This window comes from Bombus affinis, chromosome 9 (assembly GCF_024516045.1).
Source record: "Bombus affinis isolate iyBomAffi1 chromosome 9, iyBomAffi1.2, whole genome shotgun sequence".
In the NCBI taxonomy this organism is placed as follows: domain Eukaryota; kingdom Metazoa; phylum Arthropoda; class Insecta; order Hymenoptera; family Apidae; genus Bombus; species Bombus affinis.
This window is the reverse complement of record NC_066352.1, coordinates 1346975-1364383: the sequence shown is the minus strand read 5'-3', so window position 1 is coordinate 1364383 and position 17409 is coordinate 1346975. Positions and strand designations below refer to the sequence as shown.

Here is a 17409-nt window from a genome sequence, read left to right as displayed (position 1 = left end):
TACATTTTATTGTATAAAGTTACATTTTACATTTTTTTCGAAAGAAATCACATCAAATACTTCAGTATATTAGAAATTTTATTCTATATTCAGATATACATTCATTTCTTAAGGTGGGAATAGTGTACTAATATATATATTTGAGTTACTTTGAATTATACGGAAAATAGGCTTTCAAAATATACATTACATCTAATTTTATAGCCATCTTGGAAAGTTACCCATATCTAATTGTAAGAATACATAGGCATCTTTATGTTTCCAGTGCATTAATAATGTATCTTAAAATTTGTTACTTTCTGTTCATATATTTTTTTATTTAAATAAAATGCCTCTACTCGAAATATATAAAAACATTTGTGCGTATAAAATTTATACGCATAATTTTATATATATATATATATATAAATGAAACATTTCATTAAAACTGTTTAATATTTTAAAATGTAGTGTTTTTTTTATCATTCATGTTAAAAATTATACTCTTATTAAAATCTTACATAAGAAATCACATTCAAGTAAATTTCTTTAAAAATTTTGTGTTATTTATATTTACATCATTTATATTTAAATATCTTAATTGTTGAATAGATCTTTTCTTTTGTACTAAAAAAAGTTCTAAAACATAATCTTTGATTATAAAAAGTCTGAGGAATGATATATATATATTTTATGCAGAGAATGTTACAAGTTTTACGAAATGTATGTCTCAAAGAAATACAGTAGAAATAAATGAAAATATACTCTAACAGTATTTAAGTAAGTAAATCATGTCTTCCATTATATATACATACGTTATTCTCTTATGCACTTAAATGGTTTTACATATCAAAGTATCATATCAAACTTGTTCTATTATTAAAATGTGTGCATTTGACTTATTAGCTTGTAATAGTTCTTTTTAAAACATATACAATATTTGCAATTTAACCAATGCAGTATGCACTTTTATTTTCTCTTCTTCTGTTTAATGTTTCATTCAATGTACTCTATATTAGTTGTTCAAAAAATACACACTGTACTGACTATAAGTAGCGTAAATGATTTGTAAATGGGAAATCATATACCTAGATTACTAACTTCAGTTAAAAGTCATTTTGATACTAAAGCTTTTTTCAATTAACTACATATTGCCCTTAGTTTACAAGAGAAAAACGAGGTATATTTCTTTATTCAACATTTTAAAAGAGCCAACTGAAGAAACCTTTTTTTTTCTCTTCTTTAGTTGTTTTTAGGAAAATGTGGTCAATGTCTTTAAAAACGTTTTTAGGAGATTGAGCTGCATTAACATAATAATGAACCCCTTGTAAAGTATAATAATCAATCAAAGGTTGAGTTTGTGTGTGATATGTTGCTAATCGTTTCTTCAATGCTTCTGCATTATCATCAGATCTTTTAATTAATGGCTCTCCAGTAATCTATTAACAAGATATTGTTTAATATATTTCCTAATTTCATATGTAAGTTGTAATTTAATAAAAATAATCATTATTAGTTACATCATCTTTCATATGCTCTTTAGGAGGAGAAAATTCTTCATGGTACGATCTGCCACTTGCAGGATGTATTAAACGACCTGTGATTCTTTTTATCAACAAATTATCATCAATTCCAAACTCTATCACAGCATCTAACTTGGTTTGTCTCTTCTTTAACATTTCATCAAGCTGTTGTAATAGAAAAGAAATGAATTTTAATAAAAAATATCAAAATCTTACCTCAATGACATTTCAAGGTTATCGATAATCTTCTCAAGTTGAATAAAAACAAATTGTTATTAACTTCAGTCCATTAAGATATCACTATGAAGATATCAAGCTTACTTTTTCAGCTTGTGGTACACTTCTAGGAAAACCATCCAACAAAAAACCACGTTTACATTCAGGTTTATCTAGATTACTATCAATCATATTAACTACAAGATCATCACTGACTAATTTACCATCATCCATTACTTTTTTAATTTCTGTTCCAATAGCGGATCCAGAATTAATTTCTGCTCGAAGCATGTCACCTGTAGATAGATGACATACACAGTATCGTTCTTTCAATAGCGGTGCCTAAAATACAATCAGTATTCGATTAAATAATTCGCATTAATGTTTTAAAAATATTACATTCAAATTTGCGTAAAAAAAATTAATTTCACCTGTGTACCTTTACCGCAACCAGGTGGTCCTAATAAAACTGCATTAATTCCTCTACTCGGTACATCTTTTGAAACTTCTGAAATTTCCTTTGGCACTGCTTCTGCACGCGGAGCCATTTTTTTGCTATTACTAACTCTCTTAATAAAATTTTCAGAAATTTACGAAAACGATTATATTAAAGATTACTATCAAGAATAGAAATCACTGTTATACACAACGTGCCCAACAAATATGCACCATCAATTCCTCCGATTCTTCCAAAATAATGTAGCGCAATGATTCGTTCTTTGTACTACGTATATATATATACAACACTTACCTCATCTATCGTTCTAAATTCAAATTAATATCGATTTAAATCAAATTAAATCGATTGTGTCGCAAATTTAAATTTGAATTTCGATTTCAAACATTTTAAAATTAATTTTAATCGTGTTCATTAATGGATAGAGAGTCTTAATAATCCCCACAACATTTACTAAAGAATACAAATCTGAAAAAGTATACGATAGTATTTTATATATATAGCCATATTTAAAGTATGTATATTTATACATTTCTATTGTAAAATTAGAAAATAAAGCTATAGGTTTAATAAACTTAAGTATAAACTTACGTGGGTAAATTATTTTTGGAATTCATATATGTTTTTATCTTATTATATTGTTTTAATAAACACACAGACAATACATTAAACAAAATACAATATTAAATACACTAGTTTTAACCTAGTCTCGAATTTTAATTACTTATTAAAAACTATGACTTTTATGGCTGTCAATTTAAACATAATAACAGCATCGTTATTATTACAATTAATATTAATTTAACTACGATCAGAACTTCATTGTTTCAACAAAAAACTATTACCTAAATTCTCTTTTAATAAAATTTTTGTACGGCAAGCTTATTTTTCAATGCTTAATTATATTATACATTGATGAAGTATTAATATTTAAGTTAATCTCGTGTAAAAATAAATTATATTAAAATTACCGGAAAGGAACAATAAAAAGTACCCTTTATTAGAAGTTTATAGACAATACTTCAATCAGGATTGATATTTGTTTTTTAAATTAACTTAGATCTCAATTTTGTAAACAAAACTAACATCTCTAATAATATTCCTAATAATTATAGCCTACTTCTATTAATATATTGTATTGAAATATTTTCGTTTCTGTAAAATCGTCCAGTTTTCTTTTCTAAAAACAAATACAATAATAACATTGCTTTATTTGTTTCAAAAATTATTATTACATCCACATGCATTCATAATAGAACCATTCCACATTCCACATATAATTATTGTCTATGTATTAATGTAATATTATCTACAAAAATTCTGATAACCTAAATATTTGTTTGTTTTCTTATATTAAGTACACATTGGAACACAAAAATCCAATAAAAAAACACACAAAAAGTTAAAATTTGTAGTTATTTTTTGCAAGCAGAATAATTAATCAGATTTAAAATCATTTCCATAACTATTTACCACATTCAAATTTTATTATCACAATGTTGCTATATTTGAATATACATAAAATCTTACGTTTTTTTTAAATGCAAAAGAAATAAATCAAACGTTAAACATCAAATAAAATAATTTACTTGATGAATTATTGAATCCTATAACTAGTTAATATTAGGACGGCGTAAAGGTGGGTGAGAATGATAAAAAATAAATTAAAAATTAATAGTTAACGATTATAAATTAATAATGTTTTCATTGCCTTGCTTTCCCAAGAAAAGATGCACAATTTTCTTTGGTCTAAAATCAACATTTTCTATTAATAAAACATTAACAATATAACTATTAATCTTATTTTCAAATTATTTAAATATCATATTTATTATGATATCCATATATTATAACACGAATTTATTTCAATAATAGCCATACTACTAAAATAAATTATTTGTACTCAATATATATATCTATATATCTTATAATCACAATAGAATTTTGTTATATATAAATAACATATAAATTACAGTTAATTAACATTTTCCAAGCAATGTAAATCATGATCCCAATCATAAAAAGAAAGTAATAATTGCACATTTAGCTATAAAAGAAAGATATTAATTCATAACAATTTCTTATTTAGTTTTTCTATATCCATATAAATTTTCAGTACAAATTATATTATACCTATTCCATTATCATTAAATATTTAAGAAATTGATGAATTATCAATTCTGCAAAAATTGGAATTGCTTTTTTACTGGAATATTTTTCTAAAGTTTATTACAGTATTATATTATATATTGCACAATGCTTGGTGTTAATTTTCATGCTCTTGAGAACTTGTGTACATGTTACTTAATACTCTATAATCGTTCATTTCTTTTTCATTAAATATTTTAAATAAGCTATTTTTTACGTACTAAAATAGTACTAATATCAAGCTGTTTGGTCACAAAGACTTATTAACAGTATATTCTCTATTTTACCTATACTAATGTTTCAACAAAGTACTTCTGCCAAATTCTTATAATTCAATCGCAGAAGCATTAAATAAATACTCGTACACTCGTTATAATTTTAAAGACTTCATAATCACTTTTGAATAATTTGCAAATATTCTAAATTCGTTTTTCAGTTTCGAAAACTATATTCTATTAAATTATTTGTAAAAATAAATAAACTATATTGATGATAATATAATACTATTATAATAAATATGTAAATAATAATTTTATTACATAATTTTACTGAAAAATATTTTATGAATATAACACAGATATATTTGATTTCTTTTTGTAACTATACACAAGCTTTGTTATTTAAAAAATGTTACGAGCATTGCTAATAGATTACAAAAAATAAAAATATTCCAAATCTAATATGAACTTTGGAATATTTGCATATAGTTAAATATTATACAGGTCACAAGTATAGATAAATTTCATAAATTGTAATTTTATATAACTTTTATGGAAGTAGTAACTGTGTGATTGAAATGATTGCATTTCATTGTAGTTATTTTCTTTGCAATATTAGAAAATGCAAAGTTAAATACAAATCCGTATAATTTACTTTACTATAACTGTATTATATGTATATGTAAATATGCATATGTGCGTGCATAAATTTTTTAATCCGCTATCCAAATACGTTTTATACAATTCTATAAATATTATTCTTTTTGTAAGAATAAATCTAGTTAATATTATTTTTCTGTAGTAAATGCAAATTTTATTTGCTTGCGTAAAGCGCTTCCACCAACAAATTCTTTCGTAATATACTTTATGTAGTAAAAAAGTTTATGCATTTTTTCATTCCCTGGTTTCTCGTTATTTATACCTTTTTATGAAGGATTAACTAATTAGGTCAATATCTTAGATTCTCCTCATCTAATTTTCCATTTCAAAAGTTATATGTGGCTCTAATTATTCACAGATTAATCATATAGATCAAGCATATATTGCTATATCATACGGTCTGAAATAAGTTTCGTTATATTGTATATATATTATGCAAAATTTCTGAATTCTTGTCTATATCTTTGTATGCATTATAAAATCTGCCAATATATGATTGTTAATTTTATACTTCAACAAGTGATATTCTTTGAATGCATGCATGAATCTAACACACTAGGAAAATCTAGTGTGTTAGACGCCTGTTTCATATAGTTTCTTGGCTGTTGACTGATTGTGAGCTACGTGAACTCTTCCGATTCATTGGTTCCAAGTAAGCTGCTGGTGCCCATCCTTCTATTCCAGTACTTATTAATTTTACAAACCACCAACCAGCACATCCGACTTTAAGAAGTTCTAGATTGTCTCCCTCACGCATTGTAACTTCTGATTGACCAACTGCACAATAATCAGCTAATGCTACATATCTTCCACCCTAATTAAATACAAAATTTATAGCATATTAGCTTTCTAACTATTTAAACTATAGGCATCTAACTATTTAATTATACTATTTGAAATGAAACTTACAGGAGCAGGACCAGGATTTTCGCTGAAAGCATCTTCGTCATCAGTATTACTGTTTTCTGAACTCCATGCAATATCATCTTCAGTTGACTGCGAAATATCTGTAATATGTGATATAACACTGCTACCATCAACTGAAAGAGTTCTTAACGATCCTGAAACGCTGCCTTGAGCTTCCCATGAAATCGTTTGCCGCAAAGGTCTACAAATATTTTGTGCAAAATTATTATAATCATTAAAGTTTTTAATGTGTCCTATAAATAATAATATATACTTGTGATTGGTTTTTCCAAGTGCAGAATTTTGTTTCCCTTTAAGCTCAGCCAACTGAGACATTAAAACGCCTTTAATTTGACGCACCCAAGACTGTTTGACATCAACTGTAGATGCTTGTATAGTATGCACTTCAGCTCGACCTTGTAGCCAAATTTCGAAACGTCTTGCATCACCTTTTACCGATTCTGTTAATCCAATTTGTGACATCTATAAAAAATAAGATTATGCTTTTTAGATATAATATAAATAAAGTGAATAAAAAATATGAAATAGATATTAAAAATTACCTTTAGATATCTTTTGAAATGGTATGTAGCTTTATTATGAGCTTGTGGTTTACTATGTTTACAAAATATAAATGCCTTTTCGTATAAGAATATATGTCGCTGTGATGGTTTTAACCTGAGAAGCCGTTCTCGTTTACTGCTACTCCATACACTGAAAGAACCTTGCAATAAGAGTTCACCTTGTGCATTTAGATCACCCTAAAAAGGATATGCATTTTTGGCATTACATCATTAAATGGCATAAACAATTATTTTTAAATAATATTATGCCTACACCAAATCCAGTAATTGCAGTCTGATGCATGCTGTCATTAACGCATTTTAATACAACAAGCATACAATCTAATGCTTCTTGTAATTCAGTACAACACGATGGTTCGTCACTATATTTTAAAAGATCTTTCAACAACAATTGGTATTTTGTTATACGTTGAACAGGCTTTAGAAGGTATGCAGCAAGGTGTAATTTGTGACCAAGCTTTTGTTGACAAGCTGCAAGAAACTGTGGTTCATTTTGTATCTGTTCTCGTAATTTTTCAGATCTCGGAATGTTTTGACAATAATAACTATATAATCTGAAGAACATTTCGCGCTAAAAAGATAAATGCATCTTATATTAAAAAATATGTACTTTAATTTTGTATTAATTGATTAAAATTGCGTATATGTATAGATATTTACCCTTTGTACAAAACATAATGCGACAAGTTCGGTATTTGAAATACAATTTTCTAAATCTTTTAAAAATGTTTCTCCGTGAAAAATGTATATATCTTCTAAATTTCCAAATAAAATATCTCCTTTGCCGACTAATGCTGCTGGTACTAAATGAGCCATTGCCTCATTTATTAATTCCATTTTGTATCCTTTAATTATAGTACCTAACTCAGCAACATAAATTCGTTCAGTTTCAACTAGTTCTGCTAAAACATGTCCACGTTTTAAACGTAAAGCTTCTGTGTCTTTAGATTCACTTTCTGGAGATGAAGATTCCCCTTCTATAGGACTCATCTCCATCTAAAGGAATATAATTAAGAAATAAAAAATAATTGAAAATATGTCAAATTAAGTAAAATAACAATTTACCTTGGGCATAGTGTTAGCTTTTTTAAGAATTCTTCCAGGTTTAACAATTTGAGGCAGTGATTGCAATGGTTTAACTGGTTCAGGTGTTACAGTTTGAACTGGTCTTGTTGGTTTAATTAATTGCTGTTTTAGTGTCATTATTCTTTTATCACACATCAAAGACACATCTTCTATTCTTTGCAAAACCTAACAATTTATTTTATAAGCACAATAATTTTATAAATATAATTTTATTTACAGAATATACATACTTGAGTAATAAGAGCCTTAGTTTCAGGCATTACAGAGTCTTGAAAAATACATCTGGGATGGTGAAATTCTTCAGCAGCTTCTATTAATTCTTGTAATTCTTGAAGTGCTTGATCAGGTGGAGTCGTATTGTTTTGTGAGGCAAGTAATTCTATACCACGTGTACACCATGTGTTTGCCTATTATGTATATATATTTAGAAATAGACATCGTTTCAGATAATTTTAAATATAAATAATTACCTTATCTATACGTTCCATGAGTTCCCTACATTTAGTTAACATATGTAATCGTCTTTCTAATCTTTGACTTAGAATAGTACAAATCCTTTGTAGTTCCACGCATTTTGGTTCTACAACATCTGTAGGACATTGATGCCTCCCAGATAATAGTTGTTGACCAGCAGATATCACCTCCTCTGCTCGTTCTATATCTCCCTATAAATGTATGTAATTTTATTCATGTTTAAAAATATGAAAATAACATTAATAAGAAAACTACAAACAGTCATCAAATGTTTTCATCAATTGTCACTGTTTTGTCTAAAAAAAGTATTAAAAGAAAAATACTATCTTACGTGCAGTGTAAAGTGAGAAATAATAATGACATTCATTCTCAAAGTCCATCATGCCAGTATAAGGCATGAATTAAATCCCTATTTTTTTCGTTTTTGATAAGTAATTTTTAAGCTTCAAATATGCGTGAGTATACATTTGATGTAACTAAACGTTTGATAGGGATTTAATTCATAAACCCATAAATTGTTATACTTAATAATTATTTTATTGTATTTCAAGATACAGTAAATAGAATTAAAAAATTGAAATAATTATTATCGTCGTATTTAAATATGTAAATCTATCACAAAATATATGTATTCTGTTGAGTGGATTGCTTACCAAGACCCAAATCCACATGGTATGCAACAAATAGGACTATCGACAAAATGAGGAAAGCGATGCAAAATAACATTTGTGCATGATGTGCATTATATGTATGTGTATCTACATATAAATATTATTCAAACCAGAATTTTCATTAAAATTTTTTAACAATTTTGTAGTGGATATTAATTTATATACATATCGCAATTTTTAAATATCTAAAATAAATGTATTAAAATAAATGCTTTATAATACTGGTTTGAATATTATACCTTGCTGCCTTAAGTGCATTGTGAACATTCTCAAACTTAAAATATTGATATTAATATTAATATTTGTTTTCCTTTCATCATATAATTTTATTAGTTATATAGAGTTGAAAGTGATATAAACAATTATTTTATATAGAAGTATTTTTAAATATTATTGTCCCAGATTTGTAAATATATTTATTTAGACAGATTAGCTTTATTTTATTGCTTGTGTACTTTTGTTGTTTTGCACAGATTAGAATATATGTTTGTTTAATATGTAATAAAAATATGCATGTATATATGTATAAATAAAGGTACATACTCTACATATTCTTTGAAATGCTGATGTGTCACAAACTAACTGCTCAACCCTTGCTTGAGTTTCTCCTACTTCTGTCATTTCTTCTATAGTTTTTAGATGTTGATCTAATATTGCTTGTAACTCTCTAAAGTCAGCTTCAAATTGTCTTAATGCTAAGCAGTGTCTCAAACGAGAACTATGATGTGTCCAAAACAGATCAAAAGTGCGTTCTGTTTCTTCTAACTGAACAAGCAATCTAAAAACAAATAATAACTTTTAATTCTTGTTCTCAATAAAGAAAAATAGTTGTAATTAGTGTTGAACTAAATTATCTTCTACCTTTCTATTGCTGCAACATTTCCTAATCTATCAGCTGTTCCCTTGCCAGTTAATTGTCTTACACTATCCAATAGTGCTTCACCATGTCTTGCAGCACTAAGAATTTCTTCTTTTAATTCATTGTATTCTACTTGTTGTTGAGATAGTAAAGATGTAGTTGCAACTGTATTATTAGGAAATTCAATTTCGGCTAAACGCCGAGTGAAAGAATCCAATGCAAGAGATACGTCTTGAGTCATTGATGAAAATTTTTCTAAACTCTAAAAAATTTTTAATATAGAGAAGTAGTTATTTTTATATTATTTTTATTATTCTACTTACAATTCTATTTTGTATCCAAGTGTGATGACAATATGGCAAGGTACCACCCAGTTGTTCAGTTAACTGATCTTTATCTATAAGTTCATGAAGTTCAGCAACATTTGCTAAAAATATAACTCTAAATTTGAAATCTTCCCTAAATAGCTTGTTTGATACTTCTGAAATAGCTTTCTGTAAAAATCCAGCTGGACGCAGAACATATGCTACATGAACTAAACCAGGAAAAAAGCCCTAAAATATAAAATAATTATTAACAGAACTATCAAAACTTTTCCTTACATTATCATTGTATGTTTTAATATATATATATACAGGGTGGTTGGTAACTGGTGGTACAAGCGGAAAGGGGGTGATTCTACGCGAAAAAAGAAGTCGAAAATATAGAATAAAAATTTTTCGTTTGAGGCTTTGTTTTCGAGAAAATCGACTTTGAATTTTCGCTCGGTATGCGTGCACTTTATCACGTCTCGTTATAACGGATCTCACTGTAGATCGTTGTTTCGATGGATATTATCGCAGTTTAAGTTTGTTTTTGCCATAACGGAAAATTAGGAATACATAATGAAATAATATGAAGTAATCATAAAGTTTATTATTACAAAAATTGTTGAAAATGTTGCCCATTCTGCCGAACACATACTTCTGCTCTTCTAATTAAATTTCTATGAACACTTTCTAACGTATTCGATTGTGATAACGTATCGATCGTGATAAAGTGCACGCGTACCGAGCGAAAATTCAAAGTCGATTTTCTCGAAAACAAAGCCTCAAACGAAAAATTTTTATTCTATATTTTCGACTTCCTTTTTCGCGTAGAACCACCCCCTTTCCGCTGGTACCAACAGTTATCACCAGTTATGCTCACAGAGATCTTTAATAACACAGTTTTCACAGAGTTCCATTTATCATTTCTTCTATCAATAATTAAGTGGAAACCAAGATCTGCTTCTTGTAATCTAAAAATTATCAGATATTATTTTAAATGATTTTTCCAACATGTAACTGTACATATTAATAACACTGAAAGTTGAAATCTCACGTTGGCACAGAAGTAAGATACAGCATGAGACGTTGGTAATCCAAGTCAGATAAATTATGAAAATTACCATTATCTGGAAAAGTAATTATAGGACATCCTTCTCGAGTTTTTCCTCCTACATATGTGGTACGTGTTATTTTAAGAATGCAATAATTAAATAATATATCCTTCAACGACATTAATCAAATTTTATCTCACCTGCTATAATAGCATACTGTGATTGAAGAAGGTCTGCAACATCTCGGATTGCCAAATCTCCATTTTCAATCTCACCTGTCATGCTCTCTACATCTTCTAAAAAATGTAAAATCAAGTGAATTACATATTTTAAAATGTAAATATATACAATATATGTAATATTAAATAATGTTATGACTGATTGAATAATATTATGAATCAAAGTACTTATATTTCCATTTTATAATATATAAATATTTATACATCATTACAACACATATATCTCATGGTGTATTTACATAATATTGAACATACAATATAATTACACAATAAATTTGTAAATAAATTGTATTAATAATTTTTAATGAATATAACTTCAACTACATAGCTCCATAGTTATTTAAAATAAGTATTTAGTAAAATTATATACAATTGTATTGATAATCACTTATGCAATATTTGCTATATGTCAAAGTGAGATCTCAGAGTGCACTTATATGACCTTGCTGATTCCAACTAAGTGAAGTAGTTTCCTGCTGTATCTACAATATTTCAGCTATAACTGTAAAGCAAGAGGCTCTCAAACTATAAATTGACATTATTATAATTATAAAGATATATATACTTCTATAAAAAAACAAATCTTTCTAAAATAAAAAATATGTTAATATAATTATTATTAAGTATAGCATTATTATTATTAATAAATTATTAATAATAAATATTGTAAAATAAATATATACATGGTACACAGTTTGTTATGAATTAAATTTTCATGTTACTATTTTAAATAGCAAAGTTTAATATTTACTTGTACAGTTTCCCCTTTTTGCAATTTTTTAAAATGTCTAATTTTAATATACCGTTTTCAAATTTTATATAATATTAATAGTTTAATATATGTAATGTTAATATTTTTATAAACTGATTACTGATTCTCTACCCTTTTGATTTATATATTAGAATTCAGCCCTGATAGAGCATACTTAGGATAATTACATTTTTGTATTACTCTTATTTGTAATATGTGATTGTTCCACAACTATGCAGATAGGATATAATAAGAAAAAAACCATAAATTGAAAAAATACAAATTATTTATTATCTAAAATATTATATATATGTGTATAATTATATATATAATTATATATATAATTATATATATATATAAAATTATATTAATTATATATACATACTTGGTTTACAGATTATAAATCAATATGACACAACCACACATCAAATCATGATTCTTCCCTTTGTTTGTTTAAATAAAATAAATATTTAATAACTAATGAGCGGATTTTTATGAATTAATAAAAAGACCGTTAATGTATTATTTCTTGAACACTCAATCTACCTCAGGCATATTTTTTAATTATAATAATATAAGCATATGAAGAAAATATACCTGTTTTATTGGGTAATTTATATAGTCATTTTATAAAATTTTATTTTATTTTATATGTATATTTTCAAATATATTATCTTTTTAATTGTATTTAGATATTAAATGTAAGAGACTTTTTATTTTTTAACATCATCTATTTTAGACAGGTAATGCTGATTTATTGACTAGAAGTCCACTTGTAGTTATCTGATAACTCACGCCATCTTGTAGTTTGCTAATTGGTGTTAAAAAATAAGTATCACTTTGTCCTGTTTGGCTAGCAATTAATAAAGGTAATATGGCATTGCCTTCTGTTATCAGATCTGCTGATTTGGATGTTCCATCATCAATTGCATCTTTTTTCTCCAAGTCAGTTTTACTACATCCTTGATTCTGTATATTCTGATTTTTGATCATGAATTCTAACTTAGAAAATTTTACTTGTGGGAATTGAACTTTCATAAATCTTCTAAATGTTGAATACCCCATTATTTTTATATCAGGAGACATTTTTCTACAATACTGTATATATGAATTGTACACTACTTTGCGTGTAATGTTTGATGGAAGATGCAATTGTGCATTTTTTGCAACTTTCGTCTTTTGTTTTGTTTCTTGCAATTCAATAAAATTTTTTAAGAATTCTGTAGCAATTTTATAAATATCTAAGGAAAACGTATTGTGAGGAATTTTTCCATGATTTCCATGAACTCGTGGGGTAACACCATGGGTCATTAAGTGTTTCCTAATTCGTTTTATTTGATAATGTGTACAGTTTTCTAGGTATAAAAAAGCATCCAAACATACTCTTCTACCCTGATATACATATTGTGCACGTAATCTACGTCGCTCTGTATGTCGTACCGTTTCATATGGATTGGTCAAACAGGCCATGGTAACACCCATTAAATACATATCATGTTCAGCTTTTGTTAATTCTGCAATATTCAATCTATGACGATACACCGTTTCAGGATTTAAACCTTTAAAGCACTGATCATCCTGACATTCACATCCTCTTTTAAATCTTTGTAACACTTGAGTTAGACTATCTTCTAACTTTGTGGATTCATAACTTGATTCTCCTTCATTTTTATATTTCTTCACTTTCATTTTTGTTATGTTTTTCTTTGGCTTGAAGGTACTACTTGTTGCATCCATATGTATTTTCTGTAATACAAAAGTTTTTTATATATTATGGAAAATGCTATTAATAGATCATTAACAGATAACGTCATGTCTTAACATTATGCTGATATAAAATTAAAAGATATGATGATTAATTGATATTGATACATACTACCATAAAAATATTCTTTTTTATATCGAATTTAACACATATGTCTACTTACCTTTTCTCTTATTTGTGTATATGTCAACTCATCATTAACCATACATTGACAAGTGGATACTTCTACCTTTTGATTTTTATTACGTAAAGTATCTTGCAATGTTACAATATCTGGTTGCATTTCAATCTCATTTTTTTCACATAAATTAGTATCCATATTCCACTTAATATTATACAATGAGGTATCTTTTAACTCTTTATATATTCTGGTAAACAGTAATATTTCAATGATAAAATTATACAAACGAAAATAAAAAAAAATCGATGATAGAAATCAAGTATTGTCTGTTTAAAAAATACTTTATAATAAAAATTTCGAATAGAAAGATTCTAAAAAAGTGATCAGCTGATTAATGTCAGTTATATGTTCATGTCAATTATAAAATTTGTTTGAATTTATTTAGTAAAAAATAAATCAGAAATTATAAAGTAAATGATAAAGAAAATTATAACGAATAACATAAATGACAAAACAAAGAGACGGATTTATTATTTTGACTTTTATTTAAAAAACTACATCCGACATCGACAAGGTTGAGAATCACTACACATAATGGCTTTCCATCTTTATGGGTATGTGGCAAGTCAAATTTTACTTACCTTTTTTTAATTTGACCTCGCAATTATTTTCACAGTCAATTATAAATATCTTTTAAAAAATACCACATTTGAAATGTATGCTGTCACGGTATTAATTTTTCGCAAATTTTAATAATACCGGGTAACATTATAAAGCACTACGTTTAATGATATGGCGAATCTAGTTCTTAATATTTCGTGGAGGGGATAACAGTGCTAATCCCGTATAAATGGAATAATTTCCATGTTATATTCGTATAAATTGCTAAAGTTGTCAAAATAGTTTCAAATAATCAACATTTGTTTAAATTCTTTTTATCTTTGATGAACAAACAAAAATCTATAATTCTGCTAATTTTTTTAATAAATGGTTATGTCATATATTATTTAAGAAACGTTGTTCCAAATTTACTTAAATTTGGATTCGATTTTCATAAGAATCATTAAGTCACGATATATTTAAATATACATATTCGAATAATGAAAAAAGAAATTTTAAAACGTATTACGTATATACATATACATATGTAAGAACATATCCATATATTCATTGTAATATGAATTTGAGATGTGAAATGACAAATATTCATAGCAAGTTGTCTATTAAATTGTATTAGAAATTTATAATTATAATATTGATCTTGTGTTTATGTAATATGACTATCGCTAACATGTAAACAAATCGGGTTGTCTCATAAATCAATAATCTGTTTATAGTTCGAATAAAATTATAAAAAGAAAATATAATTATCGCGCAGATCGTTTGTACTTCGAATTTTTGCAATATTTCTTTTAGTGACATTTTTATGCATTAAATTAATTTAGGAAGTAGTAGAATAAAGTGTCTGATTCAAACCTGCACATTTCGTTGAGCAGTGTTGATGACAGGGGCAGTTGCAGCCGTGTGTTGACTTTCGTCGAAGAATCATACTGTGTTTTTTACTTCACTAAATAATCGTTTTTACGTGTTACAAAATATCACACGATATTATTGATAAAATCAACACTTCACGCAACAATTTGATTTATCGTCAATATTACAAGTCTACTCTATTACTGATATATATGAAATATTCTAATTTTTTCGTGTGCATTAATTTGACGAAATTTCATTATAGTCGATTTTTATTTTCCGCTTGGATATTATAGTCTATATTTCCAATTAGTCTTACGCACCCAATGCCTCGAAATAACTGCAACGCGATCACTTTATCCAAGAATAAAACGAATTAATTAGTAAATCTGTTAATAATATATAATATATTGATGTAAAAATTCTAATTATAAGATAAAGATGATTACATTGATTCTGTGCTTTTAAAACTTTATTGAATGCATCTCGCAACTTGTAATCCTGCAGTTTTATGACTTTTCACCATAAAACACCTACAACGGACGACGACCTCTATCGTAACCTAACAGAATATGCGACGCCATAATGTTCCACAGTAGAAGTAAAGACAAGACGAAACAACCAATCACGAAAGACTCGATTCCTAAAGTGGGGTAACTGCACGTGACTTGCAGCGTGTCAGTCAAAAGTGTCTGATTAAACGTGGATTAAACTAAAATTCTATATAATTCTACTATGTTATTACTTTATCATTGAATTGAAAATACGTTGGATTATAAAAGGGTCGCGTGATAGGTTTTTAACATATCTTTTCAATTGCAGCATTTATGTTATAAGAAATAAATAATATGAATGCGTATGTATGCAATAATTCCTTCATTGTACAATATAATCATAATGAAAGTTTTGACGTATAATAATTAAACCAAATAACGTATAAAACGTCTGCTCTTTAAATATACTATAATTTTTAATTTATATCATGCAAGATAAGTAAATAAAAATGATTATCCACCATTAAAAAAAAATTTCATACATTTAACGCATTTATGACAAAAATTAAAACAATACATAACATACTAAACTTAAGATAAGACTTACTATACAAACTTACAATTATAACATAATTTAACAAAAGACAATAATGAAACTATGAAACATTAAGTTTAAATGTATTCAAACTAAGAATATTATTAGAAAGCAAATGTATCAAAATATGCAAGGAACGCCCAAAAAATCAATCGAAAACAGTGCAGAATTGAAAGCAAGTGCATACAGTGGAGGAAGTAACAGAAAGAGTAGTGAAAAATAACTAAAATTTGAACCTGACAAGACAATAAATTATACTGAAATTATACAAAATTCTCAAAAACTTACCAGCTTCCAAGATTTCGAGATCCAGGTTTCCACTTCGACTATGACTGATACTACTGCTACAAGCATTATAACTGGACCTATGAGACTCTTCCATTGCGCGGGAGGCACTGCGTTTGAACTGTTCCAAAAAACTGTCTATTTGATTTTCGATGCTGGTCGGCGAGCTGGCCATCTTTTTGCGCGCCACTCCTCAGTGAACGTCAACGTGCTGGAGATGGGAATGGAAGTTGATCTCATGGGTGAGCGGTTTTTCAACCGCGACGATAAATTTGGTCTAAGGTGTTCGAGCTACATTTTACGGTGTCAAACTATCTACACCATTAGATTAGAAGAATTAGAACGCACAAGCGAACAAATCGCTAGAATTTTGTCGACTATTGTATCTCCTCCCGCTACACGAAGCATGTTTGTTTGTCGTCGAGGAACGCCCGGAACTGAAACGACGCATCGGTTACTGCAATGTTTTCGCGATAGGTGTCGCGAATGGCTGTGAAATTCGCGCATATGAATGTACGAATACAAAAGAAGTATGTGATGTGATA

General features: G+C 27.3%; 3 protein-coding genes across 11 annotated transcripts; all 3 read right to left on the bottom strand.

Annotated features, from left to right (window-relative positions):
* Nucleotides 1-60: 60 nt before the first annotated feature.
* LOC126920545 (adenylate kinase) lies at nt 61-2458 on the bottom strand. Its single transcript, XM_050731114.1, has 4 exons — nt 2150-2458; nt 1824-2060; nt 1500-1667; nt 61-1418 (listed from the first exon to the last, which is right to left on the bottom strand). Exons 1-4 carry the CDS (start codon nt 2264-2266, stop codon nt 1182-1184), a joined length of 759 nt encoding a protein of 252 aa, XP_050587071.1. The 5' UTR covers nt 2267-2458; the 3' UTR covers nt 61-1181.
* A 684-nt stretch (nt 2459-3142) lies between these two features.
* LOC126919925 (guanine nucleotide exchange factor DBS-like) lies at nt 3143-17286 on the bottom strand. Of its 9 annotated transcripts, XM_050729619.1 has the most exons (18): nt 15940-16297; nt 15494-15844; nt 11342-11437; nt 11144-11258; nt 10970-11060; nt 10105-10335; nt 9784-10043; nt 9466-9700; nt 8905-8940; nt 8248-8442; nt 8008-8184; nt 7757-7942; nt 7352-7687; nt 6945-7262; nt 6671-6868; nt 6382-6590; nt 6111-6309; nt 3143-6015 (listed from the first exon to the last, which is right to left on the bottom strand). In XM_050729619.1, the coding sequence occupies exons 2-18, from the start codon at nt 15564-15566 to the stop codon at nt 5788-5790; spliced, it is 3183 nt and encodes a 1060-aa protein (XP_050585576.1). In that variant the 5' UTR covers nt 15567-15844; nt 15940-16297; the 3' UTR covers nt 3143-5787. The 9 variants fall into 9 exon arrangements, with proteins under 9 accessions (XP_050585576.1, XP_050585574.1, XP_050585577.1 ...); XM_050729617.1 differs by lacking the exons at nt 15494-15844; nt 15940-16297 and adding an exon at nt 16868-17286; XM_050729620.1 differs by lacking the exon at nt 15940-16297 and having other exon boundaries at nt 15494-15902.
* On the bottom strand, nt 12729-15487 carry LOC126919948 (uncharacterized). The gene is made up of 3 exons (XM_050729723.1): nt 14659-15487; nt 14060-14264; nt 12729-13877 (listed from the first exon to the last, which is right to left on the bottom strand). The coding sequence occupies exons 2-3, from the start codon at nt 14213-14215 to the stop codon at nt 12867-12869; spliced, it is 1167 nt and encodes a 388-aa protein (XP_050585680.1). The 5' UTR covers nt 14216-14264; nt 14659-15487; the 3' UTR covers nt 12729-12866.
* Nucleotides 17287-17409: the final 123 nt, after the last annotated feature.

Coding starts and splice junctions, on each gene's coding strand:
- LOC126919925 (XM_050729616.1), bottom strand. CDS start 17,039: ATGGCCAGCTCGCCGACCAGCATCGAAAATCAAATAGACAGTTTTTTG. Junction 10,044..10,104: donor CTTGGATACAAAATAGAATT/GTAAGTAGAATA, acceptor AAAATTTTTTAG/AGTTTAGAAAAATTTTCATC. Junction 7,943..8,007: donor CTAAGGCTCTTATTACTCAA/GTATGTATATTC, acceptor ATAAATTGTTAG/GTTTTGCAAAGAATAGAAGA.
- LOC126919948 (XM_050729723.1), bottom strand. CDS start 14,215: ATGGATACTAATTTATGTGAAAAAAATGAGATTGAAATGCAACCAGAT. Junction 13,878..14,059: donor ATACACAAATAAGAGAAAAG/GTAAGTAGACAT, acceptor TTTGTATTACAG/AAAATACATATGGATGCAAC.
- LOC126920545 (XM_050731114.1), bottom strand. CDS start 2,266: ATGGCTCCGCGTGCAGAAGCAGTGCCAAAGGAAATTTCAGAAGTTTCA. Junction 2,061..2,149: donor GTTGCGGTAAAGGTACACAG/GTGAAATTAATT, acceptor ATTGTATTTTAG/GCACCGCTATTGAAAGAACG. Junction 1,668..1,823: donor GTGTACCACAAGCTGAAAAA/GTAAGCTTGATA, acceptor CTATTACAACAG/CTTGATGAAATGTTAAAGAA.